This window comes from Nycticebus coucang, chromosome 3, assembly GCF_027406575.1.
Source record: "Nycticebus coucang isolate mNycCou1 chromosome 3, mNycCou1.pri, whole genome shotgun sequence".
In the NCBI taxonomy this organism is placed as follows: domain Eukaryota; kingdom Metazoa; phylum Chordata; class Mammalia; order Primates; family Lorisidae; genus Nycticebus; species Nycticebus coucang.
This window is the reverse complement of record NC_069782.1, coordinates 42,577,906-42,599,612: the sequence shown is the minus strand read 5'-3', so window position 1 is coordinate 42,599,612 and position 21,707 is coordinate 42,577,906. Positions and strand designations below refer to the sequence as shown.

General features: G+C 41.4%; 1 protein-coding gene across 2 annotated transcripts in view; it reads left to right on the top strand.

The window, feature by feature from the left end:
• SYT1 (synaptotagmin 1) overlaps window positions 1-20,432 on the top strand; it is a 599,049-nt gene extending 578,617 nt beyond the window's left edge. For both annotated transcript variants that reach the window (XM_053584516.1, XM_053584515.1), the window contains exons 10-11: window positions 10,575-10,708; window positions 17,301-20,432. In XM_053584516.1, the coding sequence (XP_053440491.1) occupies window positions 10,575-10,708; window positions 17,301-17,507 (341 nt within the window). In that variant the 3' untranslated portion in view covers window positions 17,508-20,432. The remainder of the gene's footprint in view (window positions 1-10,574; window positions 10,709-17,300) is intronic.
• Window positions 20,433-21,707: the final 1,275 nt, after the last annotated feature.

The following is a 21,707-nucleotide window of genomic DNA, read 5'->3' as shown; positions in this document are numbered from 1 at the left end:
TAAGTGTTCTCCAAACATGTTTCCAAAGGAATGTATTAATTTGCATTCCCACCAGCAGTGTAGAAGTGTTCCCTTTTCTCCACATCCACGCTAACATCTCTGGTCTTGGGATTTTGTGATATGGGCTAATCTTACTGGAGTTAGATGATATCTCAAAGTAGTTTTGATTTGCATTTAAGAGATGACTTTTAAATCAAGCTTAAGGTGAGGAAGGAAGGAAAGGGCATTCCGGCCAGTGTTAAGATGTGGCATTTCAAATTCTCTGTGAGGAAGGGTGCGCATCTGCCGTGCATAGAGCATAAGGTTATGGAGACAGACAAGCTGGGCTGGGGCCACTAATGCCAGTGAGGGGTTCAGATTTTTTTTTCTTCTTTGAGTCTCTGAAGATTGTAATCAGGAGGGTGATGTGATCAAATGTAGCTTTAATGATTACAGGACAAATGTTTCAAAATTGGATGCACAATGGGAAGAGAGATTGGATGTCAGGTCAGAAAGAGAAGATCAATCAGAGAGACAATATGAGGGTAAACTGGCCGAATGTGGCATCTGACTGTGCACGCCAAGTAGAGGAAAATCTAAGATGGCACCAAATTTCCCAACTCTTTAGTCTGAGAATCTAGAATCAACAGAAGAGTTAGGTGGTTGTGACCACAAAGTACAGCACTTGGACTGCATGGACATTTCTGCAGAACTTCCCCCTGCATTCCTGTAATCGCAGGAAACCCACTTTCTGAATTTTGTATTTAACTCCAAAAGTTTTCCTCCAAGTTTTCTTTATATTCTTTCTTCGGGATGTAGGTCTACATGTTGAAACGATGCCACTGACATGTGTCTGTGAAAACACTGCATGATTCTGTGGTCAAAAACTTTGTTTAACAGAAGTAGCAATAATATTGGAAGCGTAAGGTTGCACGGTAGAGTGTCTGAGAAAAGAAAGAAAAGGGAAAAGTAGGGAAAAGTCCTACTGAGCGTGCGTTGAAGTGGTGTCAAGTGTAATGAGACACAAAATATGCCCTTGAGAGTCTTGGGGCAGAGGGGGAAAAAAGGAGAAATAAAGGAGAATCAGCTCATGCTCAGGGAAAAAAAAATAAGAGAACAAGGAACGGTTCAGCAAGAATAATATGACAGCTAAAGTGAGATCAAGAATTATCTGTTCCTGCTGATAAGAAGTACAGGGAAAAAAGTAAAAAAGAATCAAAGGGGAAAAAATTACCTAGAAGAAAGAGAACTCATGGAGTGTCTTTTGATCCTCACGTCCACCTTCCTTAGTTGAAGTCCCCACGGTTGAAGTCATCAAATCAACTGAACTTTTTTACAGTATATTGGGGGTAGAAAAAGATCAGAACAGCAGGGAAATAGGGGCATGTATTTGCCATCACTCTTCTAACTCCCTAAGCAAAAGAAGAGGGCAGATTCAGTGTGTCTAGGGTCCATCAGCTGGAGGTGAGTGGCATGGACTGCAGTGCCTGAAGGACGATGTGGAGGTGATGGGTCACTCCAGGTAGAACCAGGTATCAGATCATCAGTGTGAGACCAACCTTCTAGGAATTGGTTGTTGGAAGAAGCTTAGTAGAAAGGAAACTCCTACACGTTAGCATAAAGGACATATATATGGGACCTTTCCCACTCAAAATGAATGCCTGAATATGAACAAAATGAACAAAAAACAATGGCACCAGACCACAGGCTGTCCCTCCCATGAACTGTATTTGTAAGGGGCCAGTGCAGTTGGCAGAGCTGTGGAATTACCTTTCCATATTCAGAGTTGCTCATAGACTGTAGCTAACCAAGTAATCATAAAACCAGCCAAACAAAATCTGTATTTTGTTCCCTGAAAATAGCTAATGAGGCCAAGACATTCATCTAGTCACCATCCAAAGACCCTCTGCCTCCCTGTCGCATAGAGTGGTGGGTGTTCCAAGTCTCTGCCCTCTTGGAGCTGAGGTGCACCTTGGTTTGATTTGAAAGTCACATCCCTGTAGTTTTCACACGGTGATTTTCTGTCCCTCACTGTGACTAGGAAAGGATTGGGGGATGGCGGTAAGTTCTATGGCTAAGTAGAAACCAGACTATAAAATTTTCTCACAGTGGAAAGGAGTTAATAGAAAAAGGGAGATGTAGGTACCACCTCTCCCCAACCACTGAGAGGTATTACCACGTCTCTAACAATAACAACAAACTCACAGACCCGAAGGATCCTTCTCTCTGATTCTTCATGTTTAGCAGCATAAGAAAAGTAGATATTTCATACCTAATATGTCTAAGGGTGTCCTCATCAGCTGGCCTCAGCATCCAGACAGAAGCTCAGTAAATCAGTCTGACCCCCTGTCCCAGAGCCTTAGTTATAAGATTTCACTTAGAACTCTGAGTTTAACTTGCTAGCTTTGTGTAATTTGATCTGTTGACTTCGGGAGTAGGAGAAAATTATACAGGACTTTGAATTAGTTTCCCATCTCACACCTTCAGACCAACTCATACAGGCATAATGAAAATTCTCCCTTTGTCTAGTATCCTAAACAAGATTCAATTCTTCAGTAATAAAACAGTTGCTTAGGGGCGGCACCTGTGAGTAGGGTGCCAGCCCCATATGCAGGAGGTGGCAGGTTCAAACTCAGCCCCAGCCAAAAACTGCGGAAAACAAAAAAAAACACCAACTTTAAAACAGTTGCTTAGAGTGGGTATGCTTCATTCCAGAAATAAATTGAGAATGGATGGTTTGGCTGACTTCTGCAGCAAGTGGAAAAACTGTAGGTACCAATTTAGCAAAGTGAGTTGAAGGTTAGCATCTGAAATACTGATGCTAACTTAATGTTAGTGCTTTCATAAAAGTATAATAATAATTCATAATAATACGTGCCAGGCAAACTTTGAAGTACTCTCCATGTGGTAACTCAACTTAATCTTTACGATGTTATGAGCTAGGCCTTACCACCTACAGTTGAAGGAACTATGGATGAAGAGGTTGAACAACTTGTCCAAGACCACACAGTTAGTAAGTAGCAGAGCCAAGATCCACGTTAGTCTGGCTTGAGAGTCTGTGCTTATAAACATCATTCTAAATCGTCTGTCCAACATAAGACAAAGAGTAGCAGGTAGGAGTCAGAGAGACTGCTTTGAGTTCTTAGAAAAAAATGATCCTTCTTGAGGTCAAGTTCCTCCCAGAATTGTTGTAAAGATTAAAGAAGATTATATTGTTTTAATATATATGTATATATATAACATACAAAGTTTTCTACAAATATAAAGAAACATTTTAAGCCCTGTTAAAAAATTTTCTCAGCTAACGTTTCATCCATTTCACTAATTTTACAATGGATCCTAAAACATCTGTCCATAAATGTTGTCTTCTGGTGGTATATTCTGTGTTCCCTTTTTTTTTTGAGACGGTCTTAATATGTCGCCCTCAGTAGAGTGCTGTGGTGTCACAAGCTCTAGTGATTCTCCTGCCTCAGCCTCCCTTATAGTTGGGACTCCAGGCAGCCACAACAGCCCGCAATTTTTTTTTTTGTTTGTTTGTTTGTTTGTTTAGCAGACTGGGGCCAGATTCAAACCTACCAGCCCCAGTGCATGCAGCTGGAACCCTAACAGCTGGTCTACAGGCACCAAGCCTTTTTTGTTTGTTTTAATTAAAAAGACAAACTGGCCAGGCATGGGAGATCATGCCTATAGTCTTAACACTTTGAGAGGCCACAGGGGGGATCATTTGATCTCAGGAATTCAAGACCAGCCTGAGCAAAATAGTGATACTCCATCTCTATAAAAAATTTTTAAGATTAACCAGGCATGGTGGCTTACACCTACAGTCCCCACTACTGCAGAGGCTGAGACAGGAGGCCTGCTTAAGCCCAGAGTTTGAGGGTGCTGTGAACTATGATGATGCCCATGCACTCTAACCTGGGTAACAGAGCAAGATCCTGTCTCAATAAGAAAACATTCTGAAGGTTTCTGCTTTGAAAAACAAGGTATCCATTAGAAAAATGGAAAGTGTAAGGAGCAAGCCCCCTACTCAACCTGCGAGCATCCCCAGAACTTGGCATTGATGAGGGAATGAGGAAAATAAAGGCAATAGAAACAGTGGAATTTGCAGGGTGGGCCTGAGGAGTCGACGCCCTTTATGCCGGAGACGGGGACAACCCCAAACTCCTCTTGATCAACCAATGGGTGTTTGCAACAACAATGTATGTCATCCTTGTGGTTTCTTGGCCCTAATTCTCCATTACCCACCCAATTAGCCTTCAGCTATTTTCATTACTTTGACTTCTTAAAATACTTATCAATCACTAACAGGATTACAGAAAACAAAGGAAAAGAGAACATGGACTTTGGAGCTAGATGCCACCCAGTTAATCCTCTGTGCTCCTGTGGGGCAGATTAGTTGACACCCCACTCACAGCAGGCACCAGGGAGAAATAAGCCGAATCCTCTTATCTCACACCCACAAGAACTAGTCTTTCCTGCTCACTGAGTCACGTGCTGTCCTCGGTAATCTTACAATGGCTTCCCAAACCCAGCCACGCCCTTACAAACCTTTTCCCTGGGGTCCTTTCTGGCCTCAGCCAGGCCCTCAGAGAACTTTTTCCTGAAGCTTTCCCTGACTTCAGCCAGGCCTTTGCAGGCCTTTTTCCTAAAGTCCTTTGATGTTCCTGCCAAGCTGCCTTGTGAAGCCCCCAGTACAGTATATTGTTTTTGGAGGCTCAGTCCTCACCCATTAACCTGCATGCCTGACCCTGATCACAAAACTTTTTGTACAATCATTTCATCATTATATCCGTCTAAGTCTATTCCCATAAGCCTAACTTCCCTAATGTTCACTGACAGGAAAGAATACTGATTTATTTCGAAAGATCATTGCTATACCTATTAAAACTTTACTGTCATCTTTAAACCTTGCAAGACAAATAATAGAATCCTCTCTTCACATTTGGTTGTTGTATTATATTAGTTTTCTACTGCTGCTTTGACAAATTACCACAAACTTAATGGTTTAATGTTTTTTGTTGAGACATGATCTCACTCTGTTGCCTGGGCTAGGGTGCAGTGGCATCATCATAGCTCAATACGAACTCAAACTCCCAGGCTCAAAAACATATATTTATCATCTTACAGTTCTATTGTTTAGAAGCCCAACACACCCAGTTATGTAAGAAGAATAAGTTCAAGAGATCCATTGTACAATGTGGCAACTATAGTTAATAATAATGTATTATATTCTTGAAAATTTCTAAGAATATAGATTGTGTTCTCAAATAAAAAAATCATAAGTATCTGAGATAATGCATATGTTACTTGGCTCAATTTCACAATATATACATATTTTTAAAACATCATATTATACATGATAAATACATATGATTTTGTCAATTTAAAAAATTAATTTTTTGGCTCGGCACCTGGTGCCAGCCACATACACTTGAGCTGGCAGGTTTGAATCCAGCCCAGGGCCCTCCAAACAACAATGATGGCTGCAACCAAAATATAGCCAGGCATTGTGGCAGGCACCTATAGTCCCAGCTACTTGGCAGGCGGAGGCAGGAGACTCGTTTGAGCCCAGGAGTTGGAGGTTGTTGTGAGCTGTGATGCCACAACACTCTACCCAGGGCGACAGCTTGAGGCTCTGTCTCAAAAAAAAAAAAATTAATATTTTAATAATTTATAAAAATAAGTCTGACTCAGACTATGCCATGTCTAAGCTACAATCAGACATCGGTAGGAATATATTCTTTTCTGGAGGCACTAGGTGAGAATCCATTTCCCTGTCTTTTCCAGCTTCTAGAAGCCACTCACATTCCTTGGCTTGTGGACCCTCGCTCCATCTTTAAAGTCAACATCAGAGAGTGTCTGACCCTGCTACTATCACCTCTCTTTCTCACTACAGCCAGGAGAGGTTCTTTGTCTCTAAGGACTCATGTGATTAGATTAGGCCTCCCTGCATAATAGAATGATCTTCTTACCTTACTGTCCTTGACCTTAATCACATTTGTAAAATCCCTTTTGCCCTACAAAGTAACATACTCACAGGTTCCAAGGATCAGAATACGGACATCTTTGGAAGAGCTGTTATTCTGCCTATGATAATCATGACTGCTAGGAACAAAAACCTAATTTACAATATCAAAAAGACTTATCAGCCCATAAAAGTTTAAGGTTGACTTTATCACAGTGTCCTGAAAATCCTCCAAGTCATAACAGCTATAATTACAGAAAGAGATAAATCCCAGCCAGGCTGATTTCAGATGAAAAGAAAGTCTGACAGTGGTGGGTGAAGGACCACAGTGCCACACTGATAACAAAACCAAATGAGAGATCTGAAAATTATCCAAATGAGACAATGAATATGCACTCATTGTATCTGCAGTATCTGTATTTTACTGGAAATGAATAACCTTATTTCTGATCTCAGCTCCTCATTTTGGAGAAAATGACAGACATCAGAGTCCTCCTTCCTACCAAAAAAAATTTTTAAAGGGAAATCTACTATTTTGTTAAGAAAAAGTAAACAAATAAAAGAAGTAATATATCCCAAGTCTTGTATTTATTTCAGTGGCAACAGGGATTATGTAAATGATGTCAAAGGCCAGGCACAGTGGTTCACACCTATAATCCTAGCACTCTGGGAGGCCAAGACTGGTGGCTTGCTTGAGCTCACGAGTTTGAGACCAGCCTGAGCAAGAGTATATCCAGTCACTAAAACCCAGTTGGGTGTTGGGGCAAGTGCCTGTAGTCTCAGCTACTTGAGAGGCTGAGAGAAGAGGACCACTTGAGCCCAGGAGTTGGAGGTTGCTGTGAGCTATGACACTGTAGCTCTCTAAAGAAGGCAATGTAGTGAGACTCTGTCTCAAAAAAAATTATTAAAAATAAAAAAGCATTGAAGGGTTGTCATAATTCAGATGATGAAGATTTCCATGGAGTGCTTGTTTTGGGAACAGAATGAATCCGTGCAGCCAGAGTCAGAAAGTGCCTAAGGGTGGCAGCCCGGTTTTGTAGCTTACATACTTCTGCACGCTATTCACATGTTTCCAAAATCTCAGTGGATGTTTAGATGCCATGCTTGGCATCTAGCCACTGTTCTCAAGAAAGCAAGAACAACATAAGTGAATCTCCATACAGCTTATTTTATTACTTCCACGAAATTGTGGCTAATTATGCAATCACCAGGACTTCTAAGCTACCAAGAAAGTCTGAACAGATAAAGATTTACTTGCAGAACAGCCCCTAAAACAGAACAAATTTAATTATACAGAAGCCTGTTTTGCAAAAGAGGTGACTTTTGCTTAAAAAAAAGTCCTATAAAGCACAGGTGTGACTCATAGGTAGGTGGGTATATTTCCAATTAGAGGACTCAGCCAGTAGTTAGGGAGACAAGAGCAAAGTCTAGGTTCCAGAAAAAGTTCCTAATGAGCTAAGCAAGAGATTAGGGACATCTCCAGAGGCACCAGAGTTCAGGACGAAGACTTCAGTGCCACTTCAGAAATCAAGCCAATCAAGGACTAGAGGAAAAAGGAGAGGACTGGAGGAAATGGAGAAGCAAACCTTTAGATCGCTGGGCCGAGAAGATGCTCAAATGCGTTCATCTCAGGGACATAATATGTGTACCAAGCTTAGACAGTCAAGGATTATCTAGGCACAAAAGCTAATAAAGAGTAAGAACTCTTAAGTTCCTGCCATCTTTGGTAGTGATTAAGATGGCAACTTTGCCTGCACAGCGAGTTGCCTTGGTGCCTGTGTCAGGGTGAGTCTGCACAGGCAAAGACTGAGATGACCCATTCACAGCAGCCCCACACGGTCCTCATCAAACCCTCTTCCCTCTTATTTATTGTGAAGTTCTGGAATAAGTCTGAATTGGCAGAATTGGCAGATTCTGCTAATGAAGGGAACATATCAGTAGGCCCTTAGTTACCTCTCTGACCTCAACACCCACCTCTCTCCCCCGTGGCCTTCTCCTGCTGTTCCTCAAACTTGCAGAAGCTGGTGCACCGAGGGCCTTTACAGCTACTGCTCCCTGTGGGCTATACATGCTTCGCCATAGCTTCAAATACCGCCGCCTTCTTGTGACTCGATTCTCAGCTTAAATATTGCCTGCTGCGTGAGGACTTTTCAGGTCACCCTCTCTACACTACCCCATTCTCCTCAAGGCATTAATCACATCATAAAAGGACTCTTAGCAAAATCTGAAATTATCTTGTTGGCCTTTTAATTTGTTTACTGGCAGACAGCAAGGATTTTTCTTATCGTTTACTGTGTTGAATGAATCAGTAAGTAGTCACCGGGCTTTTCTTGAGATCATCTGTGCCTTAGGTTGATGAAGTTGCAACCTATGAACACAGGAGGTATTTATGATATATAAAAGTATCAGTTGGTGCTGAATAGCCACAGGAGGCTTTGTAAAAGTATAAGAGGCTAGGGAACTTCATAAGCAAACAAGGTCTCTGAACCAAAAATCAGCATTGGCTATACACAGTAAAATGGATTCCCGGTGAAAGATTTTTTTCCTCCATTTATAGTTATTTACCGTAGATTCTTTTAACTGATCAACTGTTTTTTAACTGATCAATTCTTTACTTGATGGAGCTGGTTTCCCATCTCTAGGACTAGTTTTTTGTTTGTTTGTTTGTTTGTTTGCAGCTTTTGGCTGGGGCTGGCTTTGAACCCACCACCTCCGGCATGTGGGGCCGGTGCCCTACTCCTTTGAGGGTAGGTGCTGCCCAGGACTAGTTTTTAAACATATTCTTTGTATTGATGAAAATCTTCAATACGATCCCCTTGATTGCATGTCGCATTATTAAGTAATAAAAAAAATCTCCAAATCTCAGGAGACTCAGATTATGAAGCCCTGAATAAGTGCCACTTACTCATTCAACAGAAACTGAACAGGTGCCAGGCACTGTTTTAGCAAATTTGAATAGTGGGTATGACAGACGAGGAGTCTGTCTCTCAGGAGTTATGTTCTGCCAGGGATAGGGAGAGGAAGATAAAGATAAAAACCACCTTGTTTTCATTTGCAGTTTTCTCTTCTAAAAACATGTGGGCATTGGACTAGATTATCTGTAAAGTTTCTCTACATGTTTTGAAAGAGAAGAAAGAAAATTTGGAATGCTTAGCCACGGTTATTTGGAGGCAGTAAAATTGTGATTTGATTTTTCTTTTCTTTTTGTCTATCATTGCTTTCTGATATTTCCTATTATATATAATGAATGCAGCATACATCTGAAATGGGAAAATGAGGAAACAGTAGAGAAATTTTTGTTTCAATCCTGGGCGTTGGTTTCTAGTGGCCAAAAGGCCCTTATACATGAGTGACCGGAGCTGTAAGTGGGAATTGTCCACCCTTGCAATGACTTATGACTTTAACTTTGCCTAATGAGGCTGTAGGAAACCTGCTGAGGGAATCACTCTGCCCCTCTTGCTCATTATTCTGTGTGTACTGACCTCTTCTCTAGTCCCTGAACACTTGAAATTCTTCTCTACCTTGGACTGTTGAGGCATCTCTCTCTTGCTGCCTCTCTGTCTCATTCAAACACACGCGCGTGCACACAGGGTGGCCTCTTCCCCCCTTCAGTGCTCACGTCTCAGCTTCCATGTTACCTCCACAGAGGCCTGACCTGGGCAGTCTCCCAATCCCGGGCCTGCCTCACCATGACTCTACCACTCCCTACCACCCCTGGGATTCTCTAGGATAGCTCCACCCTGCTGTTTTCTTCCAGAGCACTCTTGTCCGTGTGCAACATCGTGTGGGCTTTGTTTCTTTTTTTTTTTTACAGTTTTTGGCCGGGGCTGGATTTGAACCTGCCATCTCCGGCATATGGGGTCAGCGCACCACTCCTTTGAGCCACAGGCACCGCCCCCGGGCTTTGTTTCTTTAGAAGTTTATTATTTCCCTTGTAATTCTGAAATGCCATTGCAAAGACAGGGATGGTCTGTTTGCTCACTGCTACACCCCCAGCCTGACAATGCCTGTCACATCGCAGGCCCTCAACTAAAGCTGGTGAAGTGAGTAAATAAATGAATTAAGGAAATGGTTCCTTTGTCCTCTCTCGATAGAGTTTGTTACCGTGCAGTGATGGGCTGCAGACAAGCCCTTTGCCAGCCCACAAGAGCAAATGGTTAAATTCTCAGGGATTTTGCAAGCTAGTTATCAAACTCTTACTGACTTGAAACCTACCTTGGATAGAGTATTTATGTCATAGATATTGGCAAATGCTACATGTCAAGACTTTTTTTTTTGGCTGGGGCCAGGTTTGAATCCACCACCTCCAGTATATGGGGCCGGTGCCCTACTGCTTTGAGCCACAGGCACCGCCCAAGACCTTTTTCCCCCCACCCAAAGAATTGGTTTACCAGCACACTATTTACTCCCATCTCCTAAATCTAACTGTAAATATTGAAATATGGCCCCAAAAGCCGCCATGCCCATAGGTTACTTAAAATCTTTCAATAAAAACCCTGCTTGAGATTTTCAAATATACTAAATACATGTTTTATAAGTATCCATCCATTGGAAAAATCTGGTCCTTTTCTAGGCTAGTCACTAAAGTATGTGTCTCTGATCATCTAAAGTTTTTGTTTCTGTTTTTCAGATCCTTATGTGAAGATTCATCTGATGCAGAATGGCAAGAGGCTGAAGAAGAAAAAGACAACGATTAAGAAGAACACACTTAACCCCTACTACAACGAGTCGTTCAGCTTTGAAGTACCCTTTGAGCAAATCCAGGTGATGTCAAACATAATTTTGCCTTCCCATTCAATTTTATCCCTTCAGACCGCACAGAATATGCGCACTGACTTTATAAATTATCGGTGCACGTGCCTTCATTAGAACTACCATTCTTATCCGTGTGCACAGTTACATCAAGAAGGATATAATGTCTAGGGCGTGCTGATTCATCAGCCCAAAAGCTGCCTGGCTGCTGAGTAGAAATAAACCGGGAAAAAGAAAATCAACAGAACAACTCTGCTAACTCAAAAAGTACATCCAAGAGGTTAAAAGGCCAAGAGGAAATGGGCTCCCACTATTTCCTTCTAGGCCAGAATAAATAATTCCCCTCATCAGATCTTTGCAGTGAGAAACAAGAGATAACAGAAATATTTTTGGTTGGTGGTAAGTATGCAGCATGTTGAATCTTTATCAAAAGCTGATTAACAATAGAAAAATTAGGCTAAGTTGTATTTTTAATTGTTCAAATTCAGCTTCCTCTGTTGGGATGGATAGGTATTTTTCTAAACATAGAGCCTTAATTTGCTAGACAATAATTATGATAGGAAGGATTCTATTAAACTCTTGTGGTTAAGGCTGGGCACGGTGGCTCACTGCCTGTAATCCTAGCACTCTGGGAGACAAGGTGAGAATCTGTCTCAAAAACTAAAGACCTCGTGGTTAATATATCCAAAATAAGATACTATATGTAGCCTCAATAACAGCATGTGATATTATTATTTTGGGTTTGTTTTTTTTTTTTGTGGTTTTTGGCTGGGGCTGGGTTTGAACCCACCACCTCTGGCATATGGGACTGGCGCCCTACTCCTTGAGCCACAGGTGCCACCCAGGAATTTTTTTTAATACTTAAATTTTTTTCACCCCATCTCCATAGTTAGACCATCAGAATCCAAAATTCACTTCCAATAATTATGGGCCATTTTTTGCTAACCATTAATAGGTATCAGAAAGTCAAATTGCATAAAGCAACCCTATGTTTTACATTTTATTAATTAATTGTTACAGGTCTATATTCTCAGTGATGTAAAAGTTTGCCCATAACTTGAAGGAGAAATGAAAAGTAGACATCAAACATGGAACCTTCTAAAGAAGCAGAATAACAAAGCCAGCAAATGTTGATCATTTACTGTTTTCCTTCTTTCTTTCTTTCTTTCTTTTTTTTTTTTTTCAGAGACAGAGTCTCACTTTATTGCCCTCGGTAGAGTGCCATGGCATCACAGCTCACAGCAACCTCCAACTCCTGGGCTTAAGCGATTCTCTTGCCTCAGCCTCCCGAGTAGCTGGGACTACAGATGCCTGGCTATGATCATTTACTTTTAATCTATTCTTAGAAGACAGTAGTTTATAATGAATCACACCTTTCTGACCTAAAGAAAGCTAATATAATAGCTCCCATTATTATCTATTTATTATGTGCCTAAATCTGAGTTAAGTACTTTGCACATGTAATTTCATTTACTCTTTAGAAGAACCTCATCAGAGAAGTAGCGCTATCATTCCAGTTTTATATGTAAAGAAACTAGGGCTTAGAATTTCACCACATATGAAATAATCTGACATGGATAACAGAATCCATGTCAAAAAATACAGAAGGCGTGGAACCACACCTCACACAGTAAAGGGCTCCCATCATTATTATCATTCACAATACTAATGTCCTCTCTTTTTCAAATTAACATTTTATTAGAAAATGGATCTACCAATAAGATTAAATCAATGTATAAATCGGTGATGTCCAATGGAACTACCTGATGGTGGAAAAGTTTTATCATCCATGCTGTCCAACATAGTAGCCACGGGTGGCTAGTGAGCGCCTCAGCCACTATTGTGACCAAGGAACATTATTTAAGATCAGTTTATTTAAATTTGACTCGAGATTGCTAGAAATGGCTAGGAGCTACCATTTGGTATAGAGCAGTTTTAAATGGCCAACACTGACCAGTAACTCCACCATCCTCATGTTGGTTCGTGGCTTTTATATAATCTTTCTCATCTACATTTTCAGATGAAGAAATGTACATAACTATTTACTTTCAACAGTGATGTAAGTGACATGCAGAAGATGCCACTTTCTTGTTCCCAGTAACTTGCTCTCTAGCCTAAACTACGGAACCCACAGCTTTAGAACCACTCACACCCCCAGTGTTCCTCAACTTTTCTTATCTCACGGCACACTTGAAGTTTTAAACTTCTGTGGCACACTTAAATTATGGTGATCAAAAGAAGTTTTAAAAAAGAATATACTCACTGTGCTTTGAACTTTTTTGGAAAATAATTTAATTAATGATTGTTAAAATTTGTTGCAGTACACCTAAGATCCTCTGACGGCACCCCAATTACCTCCCCAGAATATCAGTTTTCTCCAACAATTTATTTTGCAATATTTGTTCAGACTCTATTCCAATGGAAACTAACACCTCCTGGCATTTTATTTTGTAGTTCAACACGATGATACAGAGAAGGGGGGTGAAATTAAAAATCCTATTGGAAACCTCCTTTGAGCTCTGAGTCCATGCCTTTAAAATAAATATCCTTTTTGAACTACACATTGCAGAAAATGGAAATATGATAAAGGGAACCACGTTAAAAACGAAACATGCATTGGGTTTCTGGGGCAGCATTTTAGAGGAGAAAACATTTTGTCAAGGCAGAGAAAACTAAGCCCACCTTAGGGCACATTAGGCATGAAATAATGAGCACCTCTCTGACTGCACCACTGTCTCTGCTTCTTGAGTCAATTTGTTGTTTTCTTGTTCTAGGAGGTTGCTTTTCTAGTCTTTGCATTTCCCTAATAAATAACGAAGTGTTTTACACACTGAAATAGGAGTTTGTATTTCCCTTACCCTAAGGTTATAAAATAATCTGCCTGTCCTTCAATCTGTCTCTATCCCTATGGAATAATCTTATGAAAGAAGCAAAATATGCTGATTTCCAAAAGCACATGAAAATGTTACCCTTCGCCCTCCAGCCAAAATGTAGAAATAAACTATATATACAGTGGGAAAATAAATCCAAGGCCTTCACAAGGGTATTTTGTTTTGAACGTCTTCCTAAGTGGAATAATCCAAAATTCACTCCAAACTCTAAAAACCCATTCCCTTTGTACATAACATCCCACACCATTGCCTGCATCCTTAGGATTTTTTTTTTTTTTAGAGACAAGAGTCTCATTTCGTCACCCTCAGTAGAGTGCTGTGGCATCACAGCTCACAGGAACCTCCAGCTCTTGGGCTTAGGTGATTCTCTTGCCTCAGTCTCCCGAGTAGCTAGGACTGCAGGCACCTGCCACAATGCCTGGCTATTTTTACTGCAATTTGGCTGGGGCTTTGTTTGAGCCAATGCCCTACTCACTGAGCCACAGGCACTGCCCCATCCTCATGAATTTTTATGGGTTGAGTTCTAAGGATCAAGGCAACCTTGTTCTTAGTTCCAAATACCATCCAGTGTACAGTTGATTCCCTTAACAATGGTAACCACCCCGAAGGCTGCACAAGGAAAGATTGTCTCCTTTTTCCCAGTGTGTTGTATTTTTTTTTTTTTTTTGTAGAGACAGAGTCTCACTTTACTGCCCTCGGTAGAGAGCTATGACATCACAGCTCACAGCAACCTCCAGCTCTTGGGCTTAGGCGATTCTCTTGCCTCAGCCTCCCGAGCAGCTGGGACTACAAGGTGCCCGCCACAACGCCAGGCTATTTTTTCGTTGCAGTTTGACCGGGGCTGGGTTTGAACCTGCCACCCTCGGTATGGGGCTGGCGCCCTACTCACTTAACCATAGGCGCCGCCCCAGTGTGTTGTATTTTACATTCTAAATTCTACTTTCAGAAATGATCATTTGTTCTGTTTCGAAGCTGTATATCAATGGCATCTCTCGCTGTACTCATACAGTAAATTCAGTCTTCAGAGTGCAAAGTCCAGAGAAGGTCTATCACTCAGCTGGACCCTTAGCTGGTCCTAACTTTCATAATTGCATTTGCTTCTAACTTTGGCTGTCAAATGTTATATATTCTACTGTATTCTAAACTCTTATTTTTTTTTATTAAATCATAGCTGTGTACATTAATGCAATCATGGGGTACAATGTGCTGGTTTTATATACGATCTGAAATATTTTCATCAAACTGGTTAAAATAGCCTTCACGAAAGCTTGACAACTTGGATCTATAGAGAACTCAAATTAATCCACATGAAAAAAGCCAACAATCCCATATATCAATGGGCAAGAGACATGAATAGAACCTTCTCTAAAGAAGACAGACAAATGACTAACTAACATATGAAAAAATGTTCATCATCTCTATATATTAGAGAAATGCAAATCAAAACCACCCTGAGATACCATCTAACCCCCGTGAGAATGGCCCACATCACAAAATCTCAAAACTGCAGATGCTGGCGTGGATGTGGAGAGAAGGGAACACTTTTACACTGCTGGTGGGACTGCAAACTAGTACAACCTTTCTGGAAGGAAGTATGGAGAAACCTCAAAGCACTCAAGCTAGACCTCCCATTTGATCCTGCAATCCCATTACTGGGCATCTACCCAGAAGGAAAAAAATCCTTTTATCATAAGGACACTTGCACTAGCCTGTTTATTGCAGCTCAATTTACAATCGCCAAAATGTGGAAACAGCCTAAATGCCCACCAACCCAGGAATGGATTAACAAGCTGTGGTATATGTATACCATGGAATACTATTCAGCCATTAAAAAAAATGGAGACTTTACATCCTTCGTATTAACCTGGATGGACGTGGAAGATATTATTCTTAGTAAAGCATCACAAGAATGGAGAAGCATGAATCCTATGTACTCAATTTTGATATGAGGACAATTAATAACAATTAAGGTCATGGTGGGGGCAAGGAAAAGCAGAGAGAGGGAAGGAGGGAGAGGGGTGGGGCCTTGGTGTGTGCCACACCTTCTGGGGGCAAGACATGATTGCAAGAGGGACTTTATCTAACAATTGCAATCAGTGTAACCTGGCTTATTGTACCCTCAATGAATCCCCAACAATAAAAAAAAAAAAAATAGCTTTCACAGCACCCTCTGGTTATTACGTTAAGACATTTATATTCTACATTTAGTAAATTTCACATGTACCCTTGTAAAGATGCACTGTAGGTGTGGTCCCACCAATTACCCTCCCTCTACCCATTTCCCTCCCTCTCCTCCCCTTCCCTCCTCTCCCTTCCCTCTCCCCTTTCCCCATATTCTTGGGTTATAATTGGGTTATAGTTTTCACGTGAAAGCTATAAATTGGTTTCATACTAGGCCTGAGTACATTGGATACTTTTTCTTCCATTCTTGAGATACTTTGCTAAGAAGAATATGTTCCAGCTCCATCCATGTAAACATGAAAGAGGTAAAGTCTCCATCTTTCTTTAAGGCTTCATAATATTCCATGGTGTACATATACCACAATTTATTAATCCATTCGTGGGTTGATGGGCACTTGGGCTTCTTCCATGACTTAGCAATTATGAATTGGGCTACAAAAACATTCTGGTACAAATATCTTTGTTACAATGTGATTTTTGGTCTTCTGGATATACACGTAGTAGAGGAATTGTAGGATTGAATGGCCGGTCTATTTTTAGATCCCGAAGTGTAAACTCTTACTTTTGCACTCAGTTGCTAGATCAAAGTCGTCACACATTCTGACGGAGCAAATTACTTACAGCACAACTATAATGTGTTTAAAAAAAAAAAAAAAAGTATGTGTCTTTCACACCATAATGGTATGATAGGTTTGATTTCATCAGCTCATTTGGTTCAAAGAAAGGATGTTATTAAACAAACCTTCAAAATCTGATGTTATCACTGAAGTAAGTCCTGTGTGGCCTAAAAGGTTATTTCCATTTGATGTCTTTACCAGATCCATAGTGGTCAGCCAATAAAATGTTTATTGAGAGAATGTATAGAAAGACATGTCTTTATTACCACTCTTTAAAGACTTTCACTATATTGTCACATTTTATGCTCCCCATCATTATGGGCTTAGTTGCAATTCTGTATTAATTTCTTGTAAAATGCTGGCACCCCCCTGAAATGGGATCATTACACATGGTTGTCTTGGGAATTGCAATCAACAAAAGGATGGCCTAGGCACCAATGCCAGAACTTCCACCGATGAGACAACTGAAACAAGTAGATTTTAAGATTAAATAAAGTTGACACACTGCCACTGGCAGCGTGGTTTGGTGGTTTACAGCATAAACTTTGGAAACCAAACGTCTCATTCCTTACACAACTTCTCTGAGCTTCAAGCATCCTTATCTATATAACGGCAACATTAACAGGACCTATTGGGAGGGCTGCCTGAGTTAGTTCTTGCAAAAGACTTCATGCAAAATATATAATGAAAAAAATTAACCTTGAAGTATTAAGATGATGGTGGCAACCAGGGATGATAGAGGAATGAAAACACAATGATTCGACTCAAGCTTTTATATTCAAGTCATTTTCTTCCTCCTTCTGGTGGTTGGAAATTGATTCTTCTTATTTCCAATTCCTTAGATCTCAAAAGCTTTGTAGTGGGGCTTTATCTCCAGAGCTAGGTGATTAATATGTATTCTGTGTCCTCTTTCAGAAAGTCCAAGTGGTGGTAACTGTGTTGGACTATGACAAGATTGGCAAGAACGATGCCATCGGCAAAGTCTTTGTGGGCTACAACAGCACCGGCGCCGAGCTGCGACACTGGTCAGATATGCTGGCCAACCCCAGGCGACCCATCGCCCAGTGGCACACCCTTCAGGTAGAGGAGGAGGTTGATGCCATGCTGGCCACCAAGAAGTAAAGGAAAGAAGCCTTTCTGCATTTGCTCACATAGTGCTCTTTAGCCAGATCTGTAAATACCTCAGTAATATGGGTCCTTTCATTTTTTCCAGCCATGCATTTGTCACACAATTCAGTGGTACTTCAAATCCTGTTTTAATTTGCACAGATTTAAATGTAGAGCGCCCCTAAGCCCTTCATCATACCACTGCCCTCCAAATCTACTCTTCTTTTAAGCAATATGATGTGTAGATAGAGCATGACTGAAATTATTTATGGTATCACACCTTGTATATATCAGTATGCTAAAGATTTCTTTCTAGTTTGTGTATTTGTATGTTGTGTTTCATAATCTGTGTATATCTAGATGTTTTTAATAAGATGTTCTATTTTAAACTATGTAAATTGACTGAGATATAGGAGAGCTGATAATATATTATATGGTAAATATAGTATTGTCTGCATTCCAGCAAAAACATCAACTTGTAAGGCGCTAGTACAGTTAAACTGACATCTTAAAGGACAACGTAAACCTGAGCTTTCCATTGAACCATTTGAGCACCAAGATGCGCTTGCACCACATAATTGGTGGGTGATCCCTATTTTGTAGAATTCCTTCCTAGGCAAAAATAGCATGATCTGAGCAACAGTCCCCCGGCTCACCTCAAGGAAGCAAAGCCACAAACCAGAATAGCACCTGTCTGTACATATCTACAAAGCTAAAATCGCGGCTTCACTCTTACATTCAAGAAGCAACTGAACTGAAGGGTCCGTGATTTCACATTACTGATATGAGTAACGACATGGTAGTCCATGTGTACATGTAACCGTGTTGGGGGGTGGTGGTTGTATGTGAGTGAGTGTGTGTGTGTGTGTGTGTGTGCATGCATTTGTTTGGGGATGGGGCAGGGGGGAAGACGGTCAGGAGAGAAGTCAACATTTCTGAAATATTGCCTGACTATTTAAAAAGAAAAAAAGTAGCTCTCCGCGATCACCTTTGTACGAAATGTGCATCCTGTGAATCCTGGCCAAGATTTCACAACTATGCTCATTCCAAAAGGTTTGCACATTAGACTTTGTAACAAAATATTTTATTATACAAAACCAGATTGGAAGGAATGCAGAATATTTTTAACATAGCAATATGTGCTTATTACACAAAATTACTTTGTGGTAAACAGACAGTATTGTAATCCCATCAAAAGATTAAAAAAAAAAACAAAAAAACAACCACCAATTAGCCATAGTTCTGAATGCACTTCAATTAAACCAAAACAGACAGCTAGTAATCTTTTTATATGCTCTTTTTACGTAAATAAGTTTTCATTTGTCCTTTAAAAAAAGGTGAAAAAAAAAAACAAGAACAAGTTCTAGCTAACTGGAGCAACCTCTTATGTACACTAGATGCTTGATGTAGGAGTTTTTAAATGTTTTTCGATGTTATTACGTAGTAAATGGCACTATGACGAAGCTACTAGTCATTCCCCAGGCGTCTCCACGGACTGCTCTGTGTAACACTGTGACTGCCGTGTGCGCTTAGCCACATAGTCCCCCCGTGGATTGCGCTCAGTGTACCCGTAGTGATAGCGTGACAATACTGCCATTCCCTTCTACTGCACTGCCCAGGGTGTGTGTAGCACAAACAGTTCTCATTACAAAGGACCAATTCAGAACTAAAAAGCTATGCAGAGGACGAGCAAGATACCCAGACTGGGGTGGAACACGCAGCATTCTGTCAAGCACTGTGCAATAGTCCATGTTTGTCCCCACGATGGTAACAACCACTTTGTGGAAGGGCAGCCTGTGCACTCACGCGGCATCTGGGCTTCCCCCCCCACCCCCGCTCACTCCTATGACCTGTTTTAATTTCCAGGCCATAGACATAGTGATGCTCTGCAGTGAAAAGTTCGTCTTCACAGGTACCAAAACAAAATGGAGGGAAACTAAGCATTAGCCTCGAGTTCAGACTTGAGGATGTTACGCTGGGCTCTCCATAAAAACTCAAGAGGATGCAAAATGGGCTGACAGGAGGCTTTGGACGTGGGTGGGTTGTTTCCTGGCAAGGCTGTAACTCCTGTCGTGATTCATTCCTCATCAAAGAAGACACAAGCCCTTCCGACCTTTTGGCCCACTCATAGCAAAACTCTTTAGAACTGAGACAGGCACAAGGTGAAATGGAAACAGTATCTCCTTCTGCTGGTGACTGTCCCTGTTTCTTAAAGAAACATAGGTGATGGAAAATAGACAAGTCATAATGTGAGATTAAGTATCCGTTTGAACAGAAAACTCCAGGGAGACTCTTTCCAATTTAAAGGACCAAATCTTACCAAAGAGAGGGAGTTGATAGACTTTTAAAAATTCCTTAAATACCAGAAACTAACATTTAATTTCACTGTCGTCAGCTTTAAGTTGTTCACCATGAAACGACACTTTAAAACAAGCAGGTTCACACTGCCCCCTCCACACTCCTCCTCACACTGGAAGTACTGCTGATGATTCTCTCGCAACACTGCCAGGCATGGGACTATCGCCATAGAATTAGTTGGTACTATGCCATCTTTCATTAAGTCAGCGATCAAACCTGCTTTACGACCAAGGATCGTCTTCAGATAAGCCACGTGTACCTTTCTGACAAAGCTGTGTAAAGTATTAGAATCCGACGCTCTAGAAAGATCCTAGTTGCCTTTGTGTATATTACTGCCTGCTTGAGTGTTTCTGTGTGTGGGTTTTCTCTGTATCTTGTAGAAATGTGCGGGTGTTTTCTTCTGCCATATGGCTCGTGGCCCGCGAGCCAACTACTTTAGCTGTATTTTACCTTCATTTTTGATGAGGTGGTTTAAATTTTGTTTCACTTTGTGTAGTGAATACCACAGTAGTTTTCTGATTGTTGTTAAAAATGACTTAACCTATTACATGGATATTCAATAAAAATGTTTTATTTCCTGTTGATGTTGCTGCCTTTTGACTGTCTCCTCCGCCTGACGCTGGTGGTGAGTCAGCAGCCTGCTGACTCCTGGAAACTGCTAGAAGCATCAGCAGTTCAACAAAAGCTCCTGCCGAGGGCCAGCTCCTCAGTCACGTCTGTGAACACAGAGGGGACGAAGGGAAAACAGTGCCCCGAGGTCATTTGGCCATTACTGCCCAGGGTTCCTGGATAGTGTGTGGCTCTCCACATGTGCTCCTCCACTCCTGTTTATGATCAGTGCATCTGGCACACTCCGAAGCTTTCCCCTTTGTCCAAAATGTGCCCCCAGGGTTTTCACTCCACCAAGTCACATGGCTTCTCCAGAGGGGACTGCGGAGGGCAGCATGACACATTAAATTCTATGTCCACTGCAATAGCTGGGAGAAACAATTAACCTCTTTCCCTCACAAAATTCAACATTTGTCAGATGCCCACCGTGTCCCCTGTTCTTCTCAGATGCGGGGGGCCTAGTCTCAGACTGACATGAGAATACACCGTCCCAGGGCACTATGTGTGCTTAAAGGTAAGAGCCCTGGGCCCCTGAGGACTTTCCCCAGGCCAGTTGCTATGGGCACCATTATTAGCATAGGAAATGAGGGGCAGGGCTGAGGCTGCGGGGAGGGCCTTAAAGATCGGGCGCAGGTGTTAACGTCAATAACCCTCAGACAGAAGCTGACCCCAGGAGCTGAGAACCGCGCGCAAGAACTAGCAGTTCATCTGACTTGTCAGCTGTCTCTGCCACCTTACAAGAACTTTGTCTAATTACAGTATCATTTACACTATGGTTTTAAAATTTCCCCACCTTTGAAATCCTCATAACAACTCTGAGACAACCAGATAGAGTATGAAAACGGGAGGGAACGCAATTCTAGGAATCACTACCCAAATTCTTAGGGAAAAGCCAATGCCCTAGCCTTGAATATTCCCTCCCATCAATTAGCAAGACTGCATAAGACTAAAACCACTTCCTCCCAGGGCAGTGCTGTTTTTGAGCCTGCCTTCTCTCTTTCTTTCTTTCTTTTTTTTGCAGTTTTTGGCTGGGGCCAGGTTTGAACCCACCACCTCCGGTATATGGGGCCAGTGCCCTACTCTTTTGAGCCACAGGTGCCACCCACCTTCTCTCTTTCTTGAGTGTACTTTTGCTTTCAATTAAAAAAAAAAAATGGCCACTTGGTTGGCTTATGTGGTGTGTCTTGAAATTCTTTTCCTGACAATCACCAAGAACTAGGAAAACCTCCACTTGGAGGCTGCTAACAC